The sequence below is a fragment of the Oncorhynchus clarkii genome, chromosome 20 (genome assembly GCF_045791955.1).
Source record: "Oncorhynchus clarkii lewisi isolate Uvic-CL-2024 chromosome 20, UVic_Ocla_1.0, whole genome shotgun sequence".
NCBI classification, from domain to species: domain Eukaryota; kingdom Metazoa; phylum Chordata; class Actinopteri; order Salmoniformes; family Salmonidae; genus Oncorhynchus; species Oncorhynchus clarkii.
Genome location: NC_092166.1, coordinates 64,836,386 through 64,855,525, shown reverse-complemented (window position 1 = coordinate 64,855,525; position 19,140 = coordinate 64,836,386). Strand labels below are relative to the sequence as shown.

Here is a 19,140-nt window from a genome sequence, read left to right as displayed (position 1 = left end):
TTTTCACATTTTTTCTTCATATACTTTATTCAGAAAGGGAGTATAACCAAGCAGTCATTTTACATTTGATTTATTTCTTGTTTCAGCTCAGTCTGCATACAAAACTAGCTGAGCTCAAAACGCAGCTTTAACATTTGTAGTTTAATGGCATTTGTTCATCTTTCAGAGCCTCGAAACAAGGTACTCTTTCTGCAGAAGGATAAGGCAGCAAGTTAAAGGAAAATATGAGATAGAGGGGAATCTCAGCAAGACTACATGGATGATGATGGTCTCTGAAAAGCAGTACAAATACTGAACATGTTTTCAGTGCAACTAAAAGCATCCAGAAATGTGCCCTTTAGTTGATACCATTCAGGGTCTCTTCTCTAGGAGCACAACCCTGCATTATACTCAAGGAAAAAGCAACGTGTATAAAAATAAAAGATAATTAAGCTTTTCTGGTCTAGTGTATCCAACACCACCTCACTACTAGGTTGTTACATTGGTTTGTGTGTAAAACCCAGCTCAGTGGGAAAGGTAGAGCAGAATGATCTTCCATATAGAAACCTGTTCCCTGGAAAGCAAGCGCTTGTGGGGTTTAGACTTGGTTCAATATCAGCTGTTGAAGTGATTCACTAGTCAGATGACAAGGTAGCTACAGTATAAGCGCTTAAAACAGTCCTTTCCTATATTCACTTATACAGGAACTGTCACTTTAATGCCCCAGCAACATTGACGTAAACACAGAAGATTAGGAAGGCACCTACAAGCCAAGAGGATAAGCATGTACACTGAAAGTATATAGACCTATCCCTGCTACGAGTTATGGAACCAGTAAGGCATGCTTCAGAAAACTGCATGATTATTAACTCAAGCTACAGGGAATGTGTTTTAGGAAATAAATACAGAGAGCAAAGGATGGGTTTCATACAAAAACAGGGATAAAAAAAAGAAGGTATAATTGTGAGATAGACTGGAAACCTGCTACACTTCAGCAACAGTTATTATTTTGGCGGGATTCTACTTTTACCCACGTTTACTGTGCTTCACATTTACAAATAGTATTTTTCATTTCTTGAACTAAGGCCATCATCAAGAACAACACACCAATATCAAAGAAGTCTGTCGGTCCACTGTTAACAACCCACTCTACTAGCAGTTCCTTAAGCATCTTAAAACAATTCCGTATGTTAGCTTAGAAACCCAGCCCCGGGCCCTTAACTCATTAAGGTGCAACATCCCATGCAAATGCATACCGTTTTCATTCCAAACCTCATCATCCCCCCAAAATCTACAAAGCTTTATCGAGGCTTCATCAGTGCTACAGTTACGATTTCCTGGTGGGGAGGGGCCAGGGGGAGGCCTGTTCTGTAGTTCCACTGGGGTGGTTGAGTTGACTGTATGGAGTTGTAGCTGTAACAGGCCTGCAGTAGAGCGAACCAAGTGGGTGGTGAAGGGAAAGTTAGTGTGTGGAGGACACCGGGAGTTGGAGTTGAGAGAGAGCAGCAGATGTGTGGTGATCTGAGGGGAGCTTGAGGTAGAAGTTGACACTAACCACAAGTCTAGGACCAGATCACCCTACCCCTAGACCTAAAGTTAACCATTAGGGGATGACACTAATATCTGACCCTGGACCTGTGGTTAGGGTCAACTTCTAACCACACCTGGAGAGGAGATGGAGAGGGGACAGAGAGAAGGCCAGTCCTCTTCCTTATAGAACGGTACTCTCTGTGTCCAGGTCTGAGTCTTTGGGCTGGGGCACGGACGTCATGGAGGGGGCGGTCACTGGCTGCTGGTCCACAGCAAACTCAGGGATGAAGGCTCGAGTCAACCCTTTGAGAGACAGGGCTGGGTCTGGACAGGACAGAGACAGTGAAATGTTAGTGCTGCAGCTGACTGAGGAGTTCATGTTAAAAGTCTGCTAAGCTGTAGTTGTTTGTTGAGAGACTGTATAAAATCACTCACTTATTCTTTAGCTAAATATTGTGGATTAACTAAGTAAAAAATACTAAGAATTCAATAAATAGAAATGCCTAAAGGAGAAAACAAAAGTGGATTTTAAAACCAAATGGTGACTTGTGTTCAGTGTTAGTTTGTTTTGGCAAGGATGGTTGACATGCTTAAGACAAGCATAATGCAAATTGAACCTGCAGTACAGACAATCACTCCCCCCACGCCACTACCTTCAGTACCATCATCTGAAGGATCTGACATCCAAACAGTGGTTTCAACCGATGCAATCTATGACCATTTTCCATTGGCTTAAATAGGAAAATAGCAGTGCACCATCAAGTAGCGTTAAGTGCCAGCCACACTATGTAGCATATCAGAGATGATGCTGAGACAGATTTATTCTTAAACAGAGTCATGCTAATGCTATCCACATTCCATCATAAAGGCAAATAATGCAGCCCTCTTTATTGAAAACCACATCACAGCCATCATCAGCACAGAGTTAAAGAGAGCTTCAAAATGCATCCAAGGCTTGCACCTTAAGTACAATCCTGTTCCATGCATACCAGAACACTAAAACCTGATGCGGTTGGGTTGCCAAACTAAAACACACCTAAGTCAAGTTAGGCATTAGGCATGCAGTGTGTTTAGCCTAAAGTGAATATGTATGAAAGGCTATGATCATGCTTAATATTCGGATGTACAGTAAAGTATAGGCCAAGACAAGGAGCAGGTCATTATGGGGACAAGTCTTCCAATCAAGATGACAACAATGTCTTAACAAAAAAACTAAAAAAAACATTTCCAGAGGGCGAACAAATGCAATTTAAGGCTTTGCAAAAGACATCCTGACACAATCTATCAAATTCAAAAAGTTTATATTCTGCCAATTCCATGAATCAAATTGTTTGTTTTTTTTGTTTCCGGTATGCTTTCATCATTTACAGACCAACCATTAGAGATGTCCTTTGCAAATTCCACATTAAAATGTTACTGATATTTAAATGATTTAATAATGAAGGTTGAAAGTCATGATGATTCACAACCAATGGGAACAATTGTAAAAGCAGGCACAAGTGGCATGTTTCTAAAAGTATGATGTGGTAATGGAGTAATGCCAAAACGGATGGAGTGCAGGAGCTGCAAAATGCAAGTATCACCTGACAAACCTTTCATAAATGCTCCTGAACCTGTGGACACAGGACTTTTAGATAAAACATTGTCAATATACTGTCAACACTAGAGGAAAAGGAGGTACTGAATACTGAACCTATACTATAAACTGAAAGAAGGGATTGTTGTGATATGTCTGTTTATAGACTGTTGTGAATATATTTATGTGGCGTGTTGCCAAATGAATCTCCCTTCATGGGACAATAACACGTCACTTGACTGGACTCACCCATGATTTTGTAGGCTGTGCTGCAGATCCCGTTGGTATCGTTTCCCTGTGTGGGGGGCTGAGGGGGCGGAGGGATGTTGGGCCTGTTTCTGGGTTTGGGGACGGGGCGCGGCCGGGGGAGGGAGCCTGACTGGAAGGGAGAGGGGGAGCCAGGATGGGCACCGGGTATGTCCAGGAGGGTGGTGGAGGGTGGAGGGGTGTCAGGCGGGGTGGGGGTGTCTGGAGGAGACTGGTCCGCCCCCGGGTAGTCTCCTGCGGGCTGGCTGAGGGCCCTAGGGTGGGGCGGGGGACTGACCTGTGAGGGTGTGGGGGGCTGTGGGGGCGGGTGGTTGGGGGCCTGGATGGGGGGCTGGTTGCTGGATTGGCGGCGGGGGGTGGTAGAGGGCTGGGAGATGGGGGAGGTAGGGGAGTGGCTTGAGGAGGAGAGGGGTCTGGGAGAGGGGCTGAGGGACTGGCCCTGGCCTGAGAAGGGGTGGTGGTTGGTAGGGTTACTGGACTGGCCTGAAGGGGGATTGAGCGGCTTGGGAGGGGCAGGGGCCGGCTTCTTTGTACCTGGATAGTGGAGAGGGGTGGACTTCAGAAAGGATCTTATGTCTACATATACTTTATTTTAGGCTACTTGAAATTGTAGGTCTACGTCTAACAGGGGAGCTACACTGGGGAGTCACAAAAACAGTGGGTTTTCAGCTGCTGCACTGGACTGGTTAACTATAGCCAGGCTGAGCAGAGCCCAAGCCACTTTCTGTAGTGTTCTCTGGCATGAGGCGCGCGTTCAATTCCTAAAAATAGAACCAGAGCGCCATTTTACACTAAGCAGCACAGGCTCTTAAAGATCTGCGTTGCTTACACAGGTTTCATTCAAATGAATAAGAGTGTCTTACACTCTGCAACAGTTACACATCCAGTGTAGCATGCTTGTAAATCTATGTCAAATGTAACAATATAACTGCTAGTGGAAATTACCTTGTAATAAGAGGCTTACTAATGAAAAAGAAAATAATAGGTTCTTGATAAAAATGTCCTCATGATACCATTATGCATATAGCTACAAATAAATGTCAAACAACCTAATAAAGCTAAGCTGAATTGCTTTAAGGAGTGTCTCACCTCTGCGCATCATGTGTGGACTGGGCCCCATGGATCCAGCCCCAGGGCCTCCCACTCCCAGCTGTCCCCCAGCTCCCCCTCCTCCGGCTGAGCTGGCCGTGCCCGGGTGGCCCCCACCTGAACCGTTCCTCTGGTGGAGGGTCGGGGTGGAACTGGGTTCACGCTTTGGGTTGCTTAACAGAGACAGACAGACAGAGGTCCTAATTTTACGTACAAGACTCAGAATTTAGCGTAGTGCTATGAAAATGTCCATCAAATTGAAGGCCTGTTCAGTGAGCTTTTTGTCCTTAACTGCACTGGGCGGTGTCTTCGGTTTACCTTCTATATTCTGTCCAATGGATCAATAGAACAGTCAAAATGAGATTGAATGGAAACCTTTCATGAACGGATTCAAACTCATCCTTCAAAAACTACATAAGCTCAATGAGAAACGGAAATGGATTTAATGGTCAAACAACATCTGTTGATTCATGTGTTCTAGCCTGAGAGCAGAGGCGTGGGGAGGGCCCTCTGAGGACGGCTGGCTCACACCAACCATTGTTGTAGAGCCAGTGGTCTGAACTGAGATGTACCCACAGTGTTATTATAATGATTACTTGTTAATTGTTTGAGGAAAATGCAGTTAGACAGCGAGAGGAAAAACTCTAGGAAAACAATACGTGAGAAACCCATGCGGTCACTTCAACATTTTCTATGCTCTGTAGTCATTTTTCATTCAAAAATGATTCAAATTACCATAAAACGTTTATATTTGTAGAAGAGCAGTGACATCACCATAAACAGTGCACACACACTTATCAGCAAATTATCATCAAAAGGTTGCAGGCAAAAAGGTATTTCCTTCCCATGCAGTGGAGTGGCATGCGTGTCTGTGCTCCCCAGTGCACCACACACCCTTACCTGAGTTCCTCAGCGGTAGTAGCGAGAAGCTGCTGCGCTGCCACCAGGGCAGCCATACTCAGTGCCAGGCTAGGCTGGCAGCCCTCCAACGCCATGCCCCCCGGTGGGGCCTGGAGCTCAGCCACGCACCCTGTGAACTGCCCAGGCCCTGGGGCCTCTACCGGGGGTAAGGGGGGCTGGAAGGCGGGTGAAGCATGCTGCTTTCTACCTAAGGTGTGGCTGCCTCTACGGGGGACGGTGTTATGGTCCGACAGTTTGTTAGCAAAACTACAGAGAGGAGAGAGGACAGACAGACGGCAGAGCCACGTTGAGAAAGAAACCCGGGCGACAGGACAGAATCACCAAGTCCCAGAGTAGAGCGAGAGCGTGAGAGAGTGGAGAGAAAGAGAGCGAGAGAGATACTCCACACCAAATAGTCAAAAGGGATGTTATGTAGATTTGTAGTCTAAAGTCACAAAGATAAACTAGAAGCAACTAGAAAGCCTATAGCACTTAAGACATCCAAAAATACACTTAAAAAATATCCCCATGTAAGTATGATAATCATTAGAGCTACCAATCAAACCAAACATTCAAAGTGTAAATTAATATATTATTGGTTGAGTTATACAAGTGAAAATCCTTTAGATTTAAATAGCATATCCTCAGCTCAGAGCACTGGCAGGTATAGGATCCGTCTTTGACCTTTCACCCCATGGCAGTTCAAAGTAGAGGGATGGAGCTAGTTAATTGACCATTAATTAACACATTTAGCATCTCCTGGCTTCCACACACAGCCTACAAGCCACTGATGCAGACCTGTGGAACATCTACATTTTAAAAAGTCTAATAAATCCATGTAATATAGTCTAAACTTCACAATAAATCCATTATTTATTTTAGACCGGTCTAAAGAAACATGATATGAACAAAATGTAGTGTATTTCAGTACAAGAGAATAGCATACTCGGAGTTGTCCTTATGTTAGGTCCTGATCTGGCTGATCTGGCATTATTTTATAGTGTGAAGAATACAATGGAATAAAATATAAATGATAGTTTCTCCAAACGATCTGAGGGAGTGCGTTGAGCAGTTAAAGAAACAGGTACTCCCATATGCTTAATTTAGAGTTATTCATGTAACTTTTTTTGTGACACAAACGTTGGGCTATACGTTTATACATTCTAAGGCTGCATGTTGGGGGTTACCTGTCCTTGCGACTAATGATGATTTGAAAAGTTGCATGAAAGGCATGAGCTCTGCTGTGTTTTTTGTGCAGGTTGTACACACTTCATCAGTCTCTCATTCCCAATTTGACAAGCACTTGATAATGCCTCGAATTGTCCGGCAGCATCCCCTTTGTGTGGTCGTAATGCACCCTAAAAATATATATGCCTTTTGTGGCCAGTGGCAGTTGTGCCCTTGGGCTGGATATAATCATTATAATTCACTTTCCCCTGTGTGCTGTTTACTCCAAATCACCTCTCACTCACACGGCTCTCCGTCACGTGATCGGCTCTTTCTCACAGGCTACAAGTGAAGACGGACATCGGGGACGCAACTGCGGGCGTTCTTATCCAATTCTGAGGCGCATATTGAAGATATTGGAAGAGGAAGAACTGTCTACATTTACTTTTTCAGCCAACAAGATGAGTAGGCCTAACGAACAGAAAAAGCACTAACCTACATCAATCTACTATCCCCCACGGTACAAAAGTCGCCCTATTCTGTGAGATAAATAAATATTCCAAACAGTCTGGGACAGTTGTGGGATGCGATAGATCCCTAATTAATACAACCACTAGCAATAAAAAAAAAACATAACCAATGAGGCTGATGCAACAGATCAGAACATTTAGCTTAAAATATTGATAGATAAGGCTATTTCATCACATAAGCGCAGCAATGCTCACACGGCAGTGTGAGTGTTCCATTAGCAGGAAAACACCATTATCAAAAGTGACCAGAAATGGGATTATGCATGTAATGCTTTTATTATAATAGAAAAAAGGTGCATTTATGGTGAAAATTAACATACCCAACTTGAAACTCACTTGCTGCATATGTATGCCAGTTAGGCTCTACAATCCTTATAAAGCGGATAATGTGCTTAAATTTAAAGAAGTTATTTGGCCACTTTAGTTGTGATACAAACCTTATCAAAACATATAGGCCTATGGGCGACTATGATATGAAGGTATACATCGTTTCTTGCCTGCGCTGGGCATCATTCACAAGTGATAGTTTGATGGGTGACAATATTAGCCTATTGTTGATTTCATCTCGTCTTTACAAAGAGTAAATAATAAGTGTGTGAAATTTGTTTTGATTTACAATGGACCATTATCATGCACCTGTCTTGAAACGGGCAGCGGGGGAAAATACATGTCAGCTATGCACTTAAAAAGCAAATGGAGGATGCTTTTCCTGTGGTAAATTTTTGTGCCAGCCATGTTGTAAAGAGAAACAATGTGTTTAACATTAGGAAAGTTGAGAAATAAATATAGTAGCCTATAGAAAGCTGATGGGTTCCTCCTCTTTTAAGAGGCCATCACTCTGTTTTCTCAAGCAATTGTATGGCCTATTGAAATGTTGCGCAACATGAGCTCTCATGAAGTGTTTGATTAGATTTTCAAAGACATTTGTATTGATGTCAGAGTGATTAGAGAGACAAGAGAGTGCTGAGTACCAGGCAGTTAGCCAGTTTGGTAGACTACTAATGACCATTTTTTATTTTTACCTTTATTTAACTAGGCAAGTCAGTTAAGAACAAATTCTTATTTTCAATGACGGCCTAGGAACTTTTTTTTTGTACCTGGTCAGCTCGGGGATTTGAACTTGCAACCTTCCGGTTACTAGTCCAACGCTCTAACCACTAGACTACCTGCCGCCCCATCAGCATCATCAGAGCTCGGAGAAGCCTAACTACCGTAACTAAACGGTCACGTTAAACTTGACTGCCTTCATGACTCGTGACCGCCGGTGTGGCGGTAATACAGTCACCGTAACAGCCCTAGCTACTGTTGGTGGTTACCTGTCCTTGCGAGGGTTATCGTTCTCTGGCCCCACCATGCTACCAGGCCTCTTCCTCTCGATGGTGGAACAGTCGTACTCCATCGAGTGGTTGGAAGGAGGGGTGGGCATGGCGAACATCCCCGATACATTAAACTCCACATCTATGCAAAGGCGGAGAACAGGCAAGTAGAATTCCTTTAGGCGCCATTTAAAAACAAACAGATCTATCTTTTTGAGTAGCCTGGGAATCAGATTTATACCACTGAAAGAGTAATCTGATGACATTCCCGTTTCCATTGTTCATGATCCTGTACACAGGAGACTAAGTACCTCCCTCCTGAGGACCCGGTCAAAGGTCACATATACATACCCTCAGGGAAGAACCAGTCAGCGTGCTGTATGATAGGTTCTATGATGGTCACCACGTGAACAGAGGTAGCAGCAGCCATCTCAGCTAGAGTCCTGCAGGCATACAGAGGAACACAGACATGTTATAAACAAACACTAACAAACATTCGTTTTTTAGTTTGAAAAGTAAGTAACTCCCCCCTTTCTCACCCCTCTGTTTTGGCCCACAGCATGTTTGGTCCCAGTACAATGGCGATGTTGCTAGGGGTCATCTTGTTGACCTCACTGTCCTGAGCCAGCTTGGACAGGAACTTCACCAGATACCTACGACACAGAGACGGGCACAGGTAAGGCAAATCATTAGATGTTAAGAAACAGGGTAATATATCTTCATAATAAACACATCTTTGTTGTGAACCAGTCCATCTGTTACCCACCTTAGGTTGGCTTTGTTGTTCTTCGGTAGTTGATCACACACAACCCATAGGGCCTGCAGACGCTTGTCTGGCTCTGAAACGCTGGGCAGAGAGACAGAGGGACAATCACGGACCCGTTTTATGGTTGCTATAATTTCACTCCTTTTTCCATTTTATTTACCATACTTTTATTACTGCTCTACTTGGTTACACTTCCTTTAACAGCTACACAAGACGGTGTGTGGTGGCTTACTTAGACGCCTGAATCCACTCGTCGTAAAGCTGGAAGCTCATCAGAGGTTCCGGCAGTTCTCTCAGGTAAGACTTCAGGGCTCCTGGAATGAAATGACAGTGATGTGAGGGATGGTCTGACAGTCATTTCAGTTATATTACTTGAAAACTCTTGCCGAAACATGTATAAAACGTGAGTAGGGCTTAGCACCGTACCAGCGACAGCGTGGGGGTCTGAGTAGAACTCCTCCAGCTGTGAGGTGGAACAGTCCAGAGCAGCTTTGAGCTTCTTTAGTTTAGAGGCCCCTGCTGCGATCCTAAACAGGCCCTGATACAACAACACAGACACGATTGATGCGACACAGACACACAATCCTCAAACAATGCTTAAATTAGACATTTCCTTTTGTCATAGAAGGGTCCAGACACTTTTTGGGTAATTTCACTTGATTAAAATAAGTAAATAAATCAAACAATCATCCTCGTTGTGCAGTACGGGGGCTCTGAAAGAACATTAGCAAAAACACCCAAATACGTCCTTTTAGAAACAGAAACACTTTCAGTACAGTGATGCAGGTCTTTAGATGTTGTACACGTGAAATTGTGTCATTTCGAACTTTATCCGCAACGCTACATTCCATTTTGTACGACTCGGGCAGTTTACCCTATACAGCTGTTCCATTGTGTAGCCTGCTGCTAGAATGGACAGAGAGGTATGGTTCAAGTCGCCAAAACATAATGTAATATAACGTTGGGGATACATTTCAGAATTACACAGTTTCACGTGTACAACTAAACACTATACCCTATTGTTCATGTATTTTTCCCGAGCCCCCATACTGACAAAGAGGATGAGGAAGTGAAATCGCTGGTTGGGTAAATAAAATAAAAATGAGTGAAATCGCAAAAACATAACATTAACTCCAAAATAGAGATTTGGTTGTAAAAGAGCTAAATTCTCCTTTAAAATCACTACACAGACACCCAACCCTGTATTCATTCATTCACACACACCTCCACTCTCTCTCTCCCAAACAAACAGTCCCTCTCTTCTCACCACACTGACTGTGTTGTGTTTACCCATAGAATGAACTGGAAGACAAACAATGTGTTGAGAACTAAAGACTGGGAGGAGTAAACACACAGCTGATTTATTATGACCAACAAGATACTTTGTTGTATTCTAAAACCGTGCAAACACAAACATAGCATCCTAATAAATCGCAATTACAGAATAATTGCTGACATTTCTAATAAGTGAAAAGAACTTCGAACATTGCAACAGATTTCAATGTTTTTGTCCCGTCTCTCCTCATGTTCATTTTTGTAAACATTTCAAATTGATGGGTTCAATTATGTTTAGGACCAGTTTAAGTGCATTTTGTGTTTCGTATTTGGGTCCACTTGAGACAAAAATGTTCAATCCATTTCCTCCATCCTATTATTCCACCCATCCATAATTACATTTCAGTCCTCAACTTTCCCCTCAACTTTCCCCTCATTTCTCCCCCCCCCTCCAGCCAATGCTTCCCTCCATCTCCCTACCTCCTCCTTCATGCCAGTCTCCAGCAGCATCATGACGCAGGCCTCTAAGGGCAGAGCGATCTCTCTGCTACTCCTCTTCAGATGCTCCTCCAGCCCCGTCCCAAACGCTGGCTTCTCCGTCCACGAGTCTGAAGGGAGAGCGAGAGCGTGGTAGAGAGAATGGTAGCACTAAGCATGGTGGTAACAACAATACAGTTGTTACGGGTCTGCAGTGAGAGAGGGCGGTAGGTAGTCACCCCAGGAAGAGCAGTGTGTGGATGAGAGGTTAGGAGGCCTGGGAATGGTAGATTTCTAGGTCAACAATGTCCCCTCTGGTCAACCATCAGTCACTCCCTCCTCTAATAAAGCCAGCTGTAACGAATAACCACATGGTCTCCATCCATGGTATATGTTCCCACTCTGTGGAAAGGAAAGCCCAGGTAGGTCTGACGTGAGCTGTATATAGTGTTGGACTTTGAGTCATCATAACCTACATGCTGAGAGCAAGGCTGTCTGATTTAGACCAAATGTGTTGGGTTTACTAGATAAAAACAAGCTAACAGGACACAGCTTCACAACCACAGAGAGGGAGAAGAGGGAGGGAGGATGCCCATACTAAAAAGAGAGTGGCGGCACCAACATAAAATGTCTTCCCTGTAATCCTTTTCAGTCCTACAGAAACAATAAGCAATTCTCTATATTTGACAGAGCCTGCCAGTTTCATTCAGCCATCATTGAGAATAATAAGCAATTACTTTGACTGAGAGATGGTTGATGTGGCATTTTAATATACGTATAAGTGATTGAAATGGTCTAACAAATAACCAAGATGCTAACAGCTGTAGACAAGCCGTCAGGGGGAAATAAAGGAAAGATACACCCATTTTGAACGTTATATAGTTTTTGGGCATGTTCTATCGATTCTGGGGGTCATTCCGTTTTCATGTGTATCTGAGCTCTTGCCGTTCACGCAGGCAGAAATATAGCCGGTATGGCGTAGCATTTGTTGTGTTTTTTTATTAACTTTTATTTAAATCAGGGAAGACCAATTGAGTCCAGGACCTCATTTTCAATGGTGTCCTCAGACCATAAAGTCAAATGCAAAAAACATATATAACAAGACACAATAAAAAAAGTACATTAGAACATCAGCCATCATAAACAAGTTATTCAAATCAATCAAAACAATTGCACACCTCGTTGAACTCATTTATCGTCAAGGTTATAAACTGCCTTAGTGGAACCAGGGAATCCAAATTGGATTCTTTTTGTAACTGATTCCAAACGTTTGGAGCGTGAAAACTAAAAGCAGATGAACCTAATTCCGTGGAGACCCGAGGAATCTGAAGAGTTAACCAACCCTTTGAATGGCTTTGGCATGTCATTCTTTAACAAGTTCGATTCGTTTTAGATCGCGAAAATGTATATCACACATGTCAAATTTCAATACTGGCCAATGTCAAAACCCGGGATGTTGTTCTCTCTTGAATGAGCCATTGATCATATTTTTTTGCGATATTCCTACCTGGAGAAATGTATAATTTAACAGAGGGTCCACCACATTTCTCCTATTAGTCTGCTTCTTCAGTCCAGGGTGCACGGCATGCTGCTGTTGCGGACCACTCCTCTCGGCGAGGCACACGATCTGTGGTTGAACATGGTGAGATTGTAGACCGCCTAAATTGATAGTGCAGTTTGTTTAAGCGATTTTACAGACAACTAGCTACTTCATATGCTGATATTGACTTGAATATTATTGTGTGTAGCTACATTTGCTAGCTAGCCAGCCAGCCCAGAGAGAGAGCATTGTACTGTGGGTTTTGTAGTCGACTTGAGCTGCAAAAGACTTCAGCGTTGCTACCAACCTCATTATAACAAAATGTTCTCACGTAGAGTTATTTTTAACACTGCAAATTATAAAGAATTGGTGCTTTTGGGTGGATGTTTCCTTTAAGACTTCAGCCTAATTTAACAATAACATCATAATATACTATAGTTCCTATAATATAATGTAGTTCCTGTATCACGCTCAGTTAAACCATTATGAGCCTGAAGTAGAAAAAAAAAGAGCCTGTGGCTAGAGGGGGGTGGGTTGGAGAGAGAAAGTGTTTTTTTGGAAGGACGTGAGGATTGGTCTGCACAGTGCATTCGGAAAGTATTCAGACCTCTTTACTTTTTCCACATTTTGTTACATTACAGCCTTATTCTAAAAAATATTCTTTTTTTCCCTCATCAATCTACACACACTACCCCATAATGACAAAGCGAAAACAGGTTAAGAAATATCTGCAAATGTATTACAAATAAAAAACTGAAATATATTTTTTATGTAAGCATTCAGACCCTTTGCTATGAGACTCAAAATTGAGCTCAGGTGCGTCCCATTTCCATTGATTATCCTTGAGATGTTTCTACAACTTGGAGTCCACCTATGGTAAATTCAATGATTGGACATGATTTAGAAAAGGCACACCTGTCTATATAAGGTCCCACAGTTGACAGTGCACGGCAGAGCATATCAGAGCAAAAACCAAGCCATGAGGTCGAAGGAATTGACCGTAGAGTGCCAATACAGGATTGTGTCGATCTGGAGAAGGGTACCAAAACATTTCTGTAACATTGAAGGTCCCCAAGAACACAGTGGCCTCCTTCATTCTTACATGGAAGAAGTTTGGAACCACCAAAACTCTTCCTAGAAATGGCCGCTCGGCTAAACTGAGCAATCGGGGGAGAAGGGCCTTCGTCAGGGACATGACCAAGAACCCGATGGTCACTGACAGAGCTCCAGAGTTCCTCTGTGGAGATGGGAGAACCTTCCAGAAGGACAATCATCTTTGCAGCACTCCACCAATCAGGCCTTCATGGTAGAGTCGCCAGACGGAAGCCACTCCTCAGTAAAAGGCACATGACAGGATTCTCAGACCATGAGAAACAATATTTTCTGGTCTGATGAAACCAAGATTAAACTCTTTGGCCTGAATGCCAAGCGTCACGTCTGGTGGAAACCTGGCACCATCCCTACAGTGAAGCATGGTGGTGGCAGCATCATGCTGTGGGGATGTTTTTCAGCAGCAGGGACTGGGAGACTAGTCATGATTGAGGGAAAGATGAATGGAGCAAAGTACAGAGAGATCCTTGATGAAAACCTGCTCAGGACCTCAGAGTGGGGTGAAGGTTCCCCTTCCAACAGGACAACAACCCTAAGCACACAGCCAAGACAACACAGGAATGGCTTCAGGAGAAGTCTCCGAATGTCATTGAGTGGACCAGCCAGAGCCCGGACTTGAACCCGATCGAACATCTCTGAAGAGACCTGAAAATAGCTGTGCAGCAATGCTCCCCATCCAACCTGAAAGAGCTTGAGAGGATCTGCAGAGAGGAATGGGAGAAACTTCCCAAATACAGGTGTGCCAAGCTTATAGCATCCGACCCAAGAAGACTCGAGGCTGTAATAGCTGCCAAAGGTGTTTCAACAAAGGTACTGAGTAAAAGGTGTGAATACTTGTGTAAATGTGATATTTCAGTTTTACATTTTTAATACAGCTGCAAAAAATAAAAACTTTTTTTTTTGCTTTGCCATTATGGGGTATTGTCTGTAGATTGATGAGGGGAAAAAACAATGTAATCAATTTTAGAATAAGTCTAACGTAACAAAATGTGGAAAAAGTCAAGGGGTCTGAATACTTTCTGAATGCACTGTACAGACCAATCCTCACATCCTTCCAAAAAATATCTATACTCTCCACTCCACCCCCCTCTAGCCACAGGTCCGAATACTTTCCCTTAATGGACTGTATCTTGCTGCGAGAGGTTTTAGCGGGGAGTACAATGAAGTTGTCTCTAGACAAATGACGTAGTACTGCATTTCCTTCCATCATGGTTAAGGCTAGGATTGGAGGAGGATAACTTCTGGGTATGTTCAACCAGCACGGGGAGAGGAAGACTGTGTTGTACTGCACCTGGCTGTCGGAGGGTTTTGGGGGGTCAGGAGTGTAGTGTACCTTGCTGTGCTTGGATGGTTGGCAGGACACTCTCCAGCACAGTCAGAGATTTTCTATGATAATCTGCTTGGGCCTCTAAGAGCTGGGAAAACAACAGAACATTGGGGTGGGGGGTGGGGGCAAGAGAGATGGTAGAGGGGGAGTGTCAATCATCAACAATGAAGACTTAAAAATGAACTGCTCACCCAGTCAATCTACAGCTGTGAACATTCCCACACATGCACACACACACACACCCACCATTACATAGTAGCGGGCATAGTCCCCTTCCTTAGAGAAGAAACTGTACATGTCTGCAGCCAGTTGGTCCTGAGAGAGAGGAGCAGACAAGAGATCATTACAACCAGATGACAGAGGAACCAGCTCTCAGAACTTACATTTCAAACTAAAAAAAAACATCAATTTAATGATTAAACATCACATCAACAGTAATGTCCCTATGCCCGTTTTATTATTGACCTAGGTGGTGAGTGGCGAAGGGGTCTAAGGCACTGCATCTCAATGCAAGAGGCGTCACTACAGTCCCTGGTTCCAATCCAGGCTGCATCACATCCATTTAATGATTAAACATCACATCAACAGTAATGTCCCTATGCCCGTTTTATTATTGACCTAGGTGGTGAGTGGCGAAGGGGTCTAAGGCACTGCATCTCAATGCAAGAGGTGTCACTACAGTCCCTGGTTCCAATCCAGGCTGCATCACATCCATTTAATGATTAAACATCACATCAACAGTAATGTCCCTATGCCCGTTTTATTATTGACCTAGGTGGTGAGTGGCGAAGGGGTCTAAGGCACTGCATCTCAATGCAAGAGGCGTCACTACAGTCCCTGGTTCCAATCCAGGCTGCATCACATCCGGCCGTGATTGTGAGTCCCATCGGGCGGGCGCACAATTGGCCCAGCGTCGTCCGGGTTTGGCCATCATTGTATATAAGAATTTATTCTACACTGACTTGCCTATATATATATATATTGTTTTTTATCCACCTCTCTGGTCTCCATTATATCAACATCCAATCCATGCATTTCAGGTGGCAGCTCTGTTAGTGTTAGCGGTGGGTATGGCCATTGGGCCTTCCATCGTCAATCAAATCTGTCTGCTGTTAACAGGGCCTGGGTAGAGCTGTAGGGTTCGTAGGGCTAAACAGGCTTGGAGAGTAGAGGAAGGAAAACACACAGGCATGTAGTTTCCTGGACAGATGACCTGACACACACCACTCCATACAAACGCAATACACTGAGTCAGCAACATACACAGAGGGGCCACATGTGCACACAAACAGCTGACTGGGCATTCTTCCTAAAGCAAGCAGCCACGACGTCACTGAGGTTGGAATGTCCACTTCTGCTCTCATGTACAGTACCAGTCAAAAGTTTGGACACATCTACTCATTCCAGGGTTTTTCTTTATTTTTACTATTTTCTACATTGTAGAATAATAGTGAAGACATCAAAACTATGAAAAAACACATATGGAATCATCTGGTAACCAAAAAAGTGTTAAACAAAATAAAATAAAATGTATTTTTGAGATTCTTCAAAGTAGCCACCCTTTGAGTGTACAAAGCTGTCATCAATATGAAATATATTCTGACTTTTTTTGGTTACCAGATGATTCCATAGGTGTTATTTCATAGATTTGATGTCTTCACTATTATTCTACAATGTAGAAAATTGTCAAATAAAAACCCTTGAATGAGTAGCTGTGCCCAAACTATTGATTTGACAGAAAAACTGTACCAATCATTCCATATTCCAACTTCCTCTTCTGCAAGCAGTTAACATTCGGGACTGAGGTCTGTGATTTATCCTAATTCATACAGCGGACTGGACGTCCGACACACTTACCTTGCAGAGTTCCATTTTGTTCATAGCTTCATCCACCTCTTCTTTCAGCAGGTCTGCCTTTGCCGTCAGTGCCTGCGTGTTTGTTCCTGAGATTATTGACTTGGTTGCCTGCAACCACCTGGAAGGGGTAGACCACACACACACACCAGGTTAGAAACTTGTTACAAACTTCAGAAAACATGTCATAAGCACAATATAACATGAATAAAGGTCATACATGTAAATAAAGGTGATACAGGTGATACAGTTGAGGTCGGAAGTTTACATACACTCAGGTTGGAGTCCTTAACTGGGGAATTTTGACTAGGATTAAATGTTGGGAACTGTGAAAAACTTAGTTTAAATGTATTTGGCTATGGTGTATCTAAACTTCCGACTTCAAATGTACATAGGCTCACCTCGCTCTGGCAGAATCGTAGTCCAGCACTAGCCTGGCTAGCTGCTTCCTCTGTTTCAGGATGTTGGGAATGTCCACCTGAGAATGTGGACAGATCACATTCATATTAAGAATGTATGGTACTTTTCCAAGTACATATTGACTCAATGATTCTTTGATGCTGTGTTGGAGTAAGAATGTACTTATATATATATATATATATATTGGATACTCTTGAGACCGGTTTGGATGAAATAAGGCACTAGCTAGATATCTCCTTCTCACCTCTGCTAGCTGGTTGAGTGGGTCTAGGACATCTTTCTCTATCTGGACCTCATGCTGCAGCAGCTCTGACGCCAGCCTGTTCTCTGCCTCCCCACACACCTCCATCATCTTCCTGTCAGGAGGAGACCCATACACACAGGTCATTCAGACGCCACAGGAAGAGCCACCGGATCAGCAGTTAATTACTTTCCTTCAAATAATATAAATAAGGACTGATAACAGCAGAGAGGGCCATCAACACGTCGCATTCGTCACTAGTCTTCGTTGGCACCACCTTTCAAATTCATCATCCACACATACTATACATCATGCACAAATGAGATTGACCTCCACCTAAAAGCAGACAGTAGATCGGTTTCCATCCAATTGGTGACAGCGTTTCATTCTAAAAATCTGCATAAAAACAATATAGGCAATTTCCCACCATCGCATTTAACTCTACTGATGGTTCTCTCACCAAAATAAAATGGGTGTTATATAGCGAGTGTGCCCACTCTAGCCAACAGCTCACAGATACAACGCGGGTATAGCCTACTAGATGAGATTATTAGGGACATAAAAGCAAAATCATTTTTATTTGTCAAATGACAGCCAAGCATCGATGATCATGTAACCAGAATAAGACACTCAATATTTATTGGAAAGGCGAATCAAGCTCATCACCTTACACTTTCACCACCCTGTGAAGTACATTGTCATTTATTTAATCTGTAGCCTAACAAACTGCACGCTTTCCCAAGTCGTAGTGGGAGGACTAGAGGTCAACCGATTAATCGACATGGCCGATTAATTAGGCCCGATTTCAAGTTATAACAATCGGTAATCTGCATTTTTGCACGGCAATTACATTGCAATCCATGTGGAGACTGAGTGGCAGGCTGACCACCTGTTACGCAAGTGCAGCAAGGAGGCAAGGTAAGTTGCTTGCTAGCATTAAACTTATAAAAAACAATCAATCTTAACATAATCACTAGTTAAACTAGTAATATCGTCAACCATGTGTAGTTATCTAGCTTGTCCTGTGTTGCATATAATCAATGCGGTGCCTGTTAATTTATCATCGAATCACAGACTACTTCGCTAAACGGGTGATGATTTAACAAAAGCGCATTTGCGAAAAAAGCACAATCGTTGCACCAATGTACCTAACCATAAACTTCAACGCCTTTCTTAAAATCAATACACAAGTATTTTTTTTTTACCTGCATATTTAGTTAAGATAAATTCATGTTATCAGGCAATATTAACAAGGGAAATTGTGTCACTTCTCTTGCGTTCTGTGCAAGCAGAGTCAGGGTATATGCAGCAGTTTGGGCCGCTTGCGAACTGTGTGAAGACCATTTCTTCCTAACAAAGACTAATTAATTTGCCAGAATTTTACATAATTATGACATAACATTGAAGGTTGTGCAATGTAACAGCAATTTTTAGACTTATGGATGCCACCCCTTAGATAAAATACGGAACGGTTCCGTATTTGACTGAAAGAATAAACGTTTTGTTTCGAAATGATAGTTTCCGGATTTGACCATATTAATGACCAAAGGCTCATAGTGTGTTTTATTATATTATAATTAAGTCTATGATTTAAAATTTGATAGAGCAGTCTGTCTGAGCGGTGGTAGGCAGCAGCAGGCTCGTAAGCTTTCATTCAAACTTTACTGTGTTTGCCAGCTGCTCTTAGCAATGCTTGAGGCACAGCGCTGTTTATGACTTCAAGCCTCTCAACTCACGAGATTAGGCTGTCAATACTATAGTGCCTATAAGAACATC

At 43.0% G+C, this 19,140-nt stretch overlaps 1 protein-coding gene across 12 annotated transcripts in view; it reads right to left on the bottom strand.

The window, feature by feature from the left end:
• The window catches only part of LOC139376724 (Rho GTPase activating protein 17a), a 43,751-nt gene continuing 24,611 nt past the window's right edge, over positions 1 to 19,140 (bottom strand). For 2 of the 12 annotated variants that reach the window (XM_071119603.1, XM_071119604.1), the window contains 16 exons: positions 17,368 to 17,479; positions 17,105 to 17,181; positions 16,707 to 16,824; positions 15,096 to 15,164; positions 14,856 to 14,937; positions 10,876 to 11,003; positions 9,547 to 9,658; positions 9,353 to 9,434; positions 9,121 to 9,201; positions 8,894 to 9,007; positions 8,706 to 8,797; positions 8,355 to 8,496; positions 5,342 to 5,608; positions 4,442 to 4,614; positions 3,335 to 3,886; positions 1 to 1,833 (listed from right to left, as the gene is read on the bottom strand). In XM_071119603.1, coding sequence (XP_070975704.1) covers positions 1,691 to 1,833; positions 3,335 to 3,886; positions 4,442 to 4,614; positions 5,342 to 5,608; positions 8,355 to 8,496; positions 8,706 to 8,797; positions 8,894 to 9,007; positions 9,121 to 9,201; positions 9,353 to 9,434; positions 9,547 to 9,658; positions 10,876 to 11,003; positions 14,856 to 14,937; positions 15,096 to 15,164; positions 16,707 to 16,824; positions 17,105 to 17,181; positions 17,368 to 17,479 — 2,344 coding nt within the window. In that variant the 3' untranslated portion in view covers positions 1 to 1,690. Of the gene's footprint in view, positions 1,834 to 3,092; positions 3,137 to 3,334; positions 3,887 to 4,441; positions 4,615 to 5,341; positions 5,609 to 8,354; positions 8,497 to 8,705; positions 8,798 to 8,893; positions 9,008 to 9,120; positions 9,202 to 9,352; positions 9,435 to 9,546; positions 9,659 to 10,875; positions 11,004 to 14,855; positions 14,938 to 15,095; positions 15,165 to 16,706; positions 16,825 to 17,104; positions 17,182 to 17,367; positions 17,480 to 19,140 lie in introns of all 12 variants that reach the window. The other 10 variants (XM_071119608.1, XM_071119610.1, XM_071119606.1 and 7 more) reach the window with 9 other exon arrangements.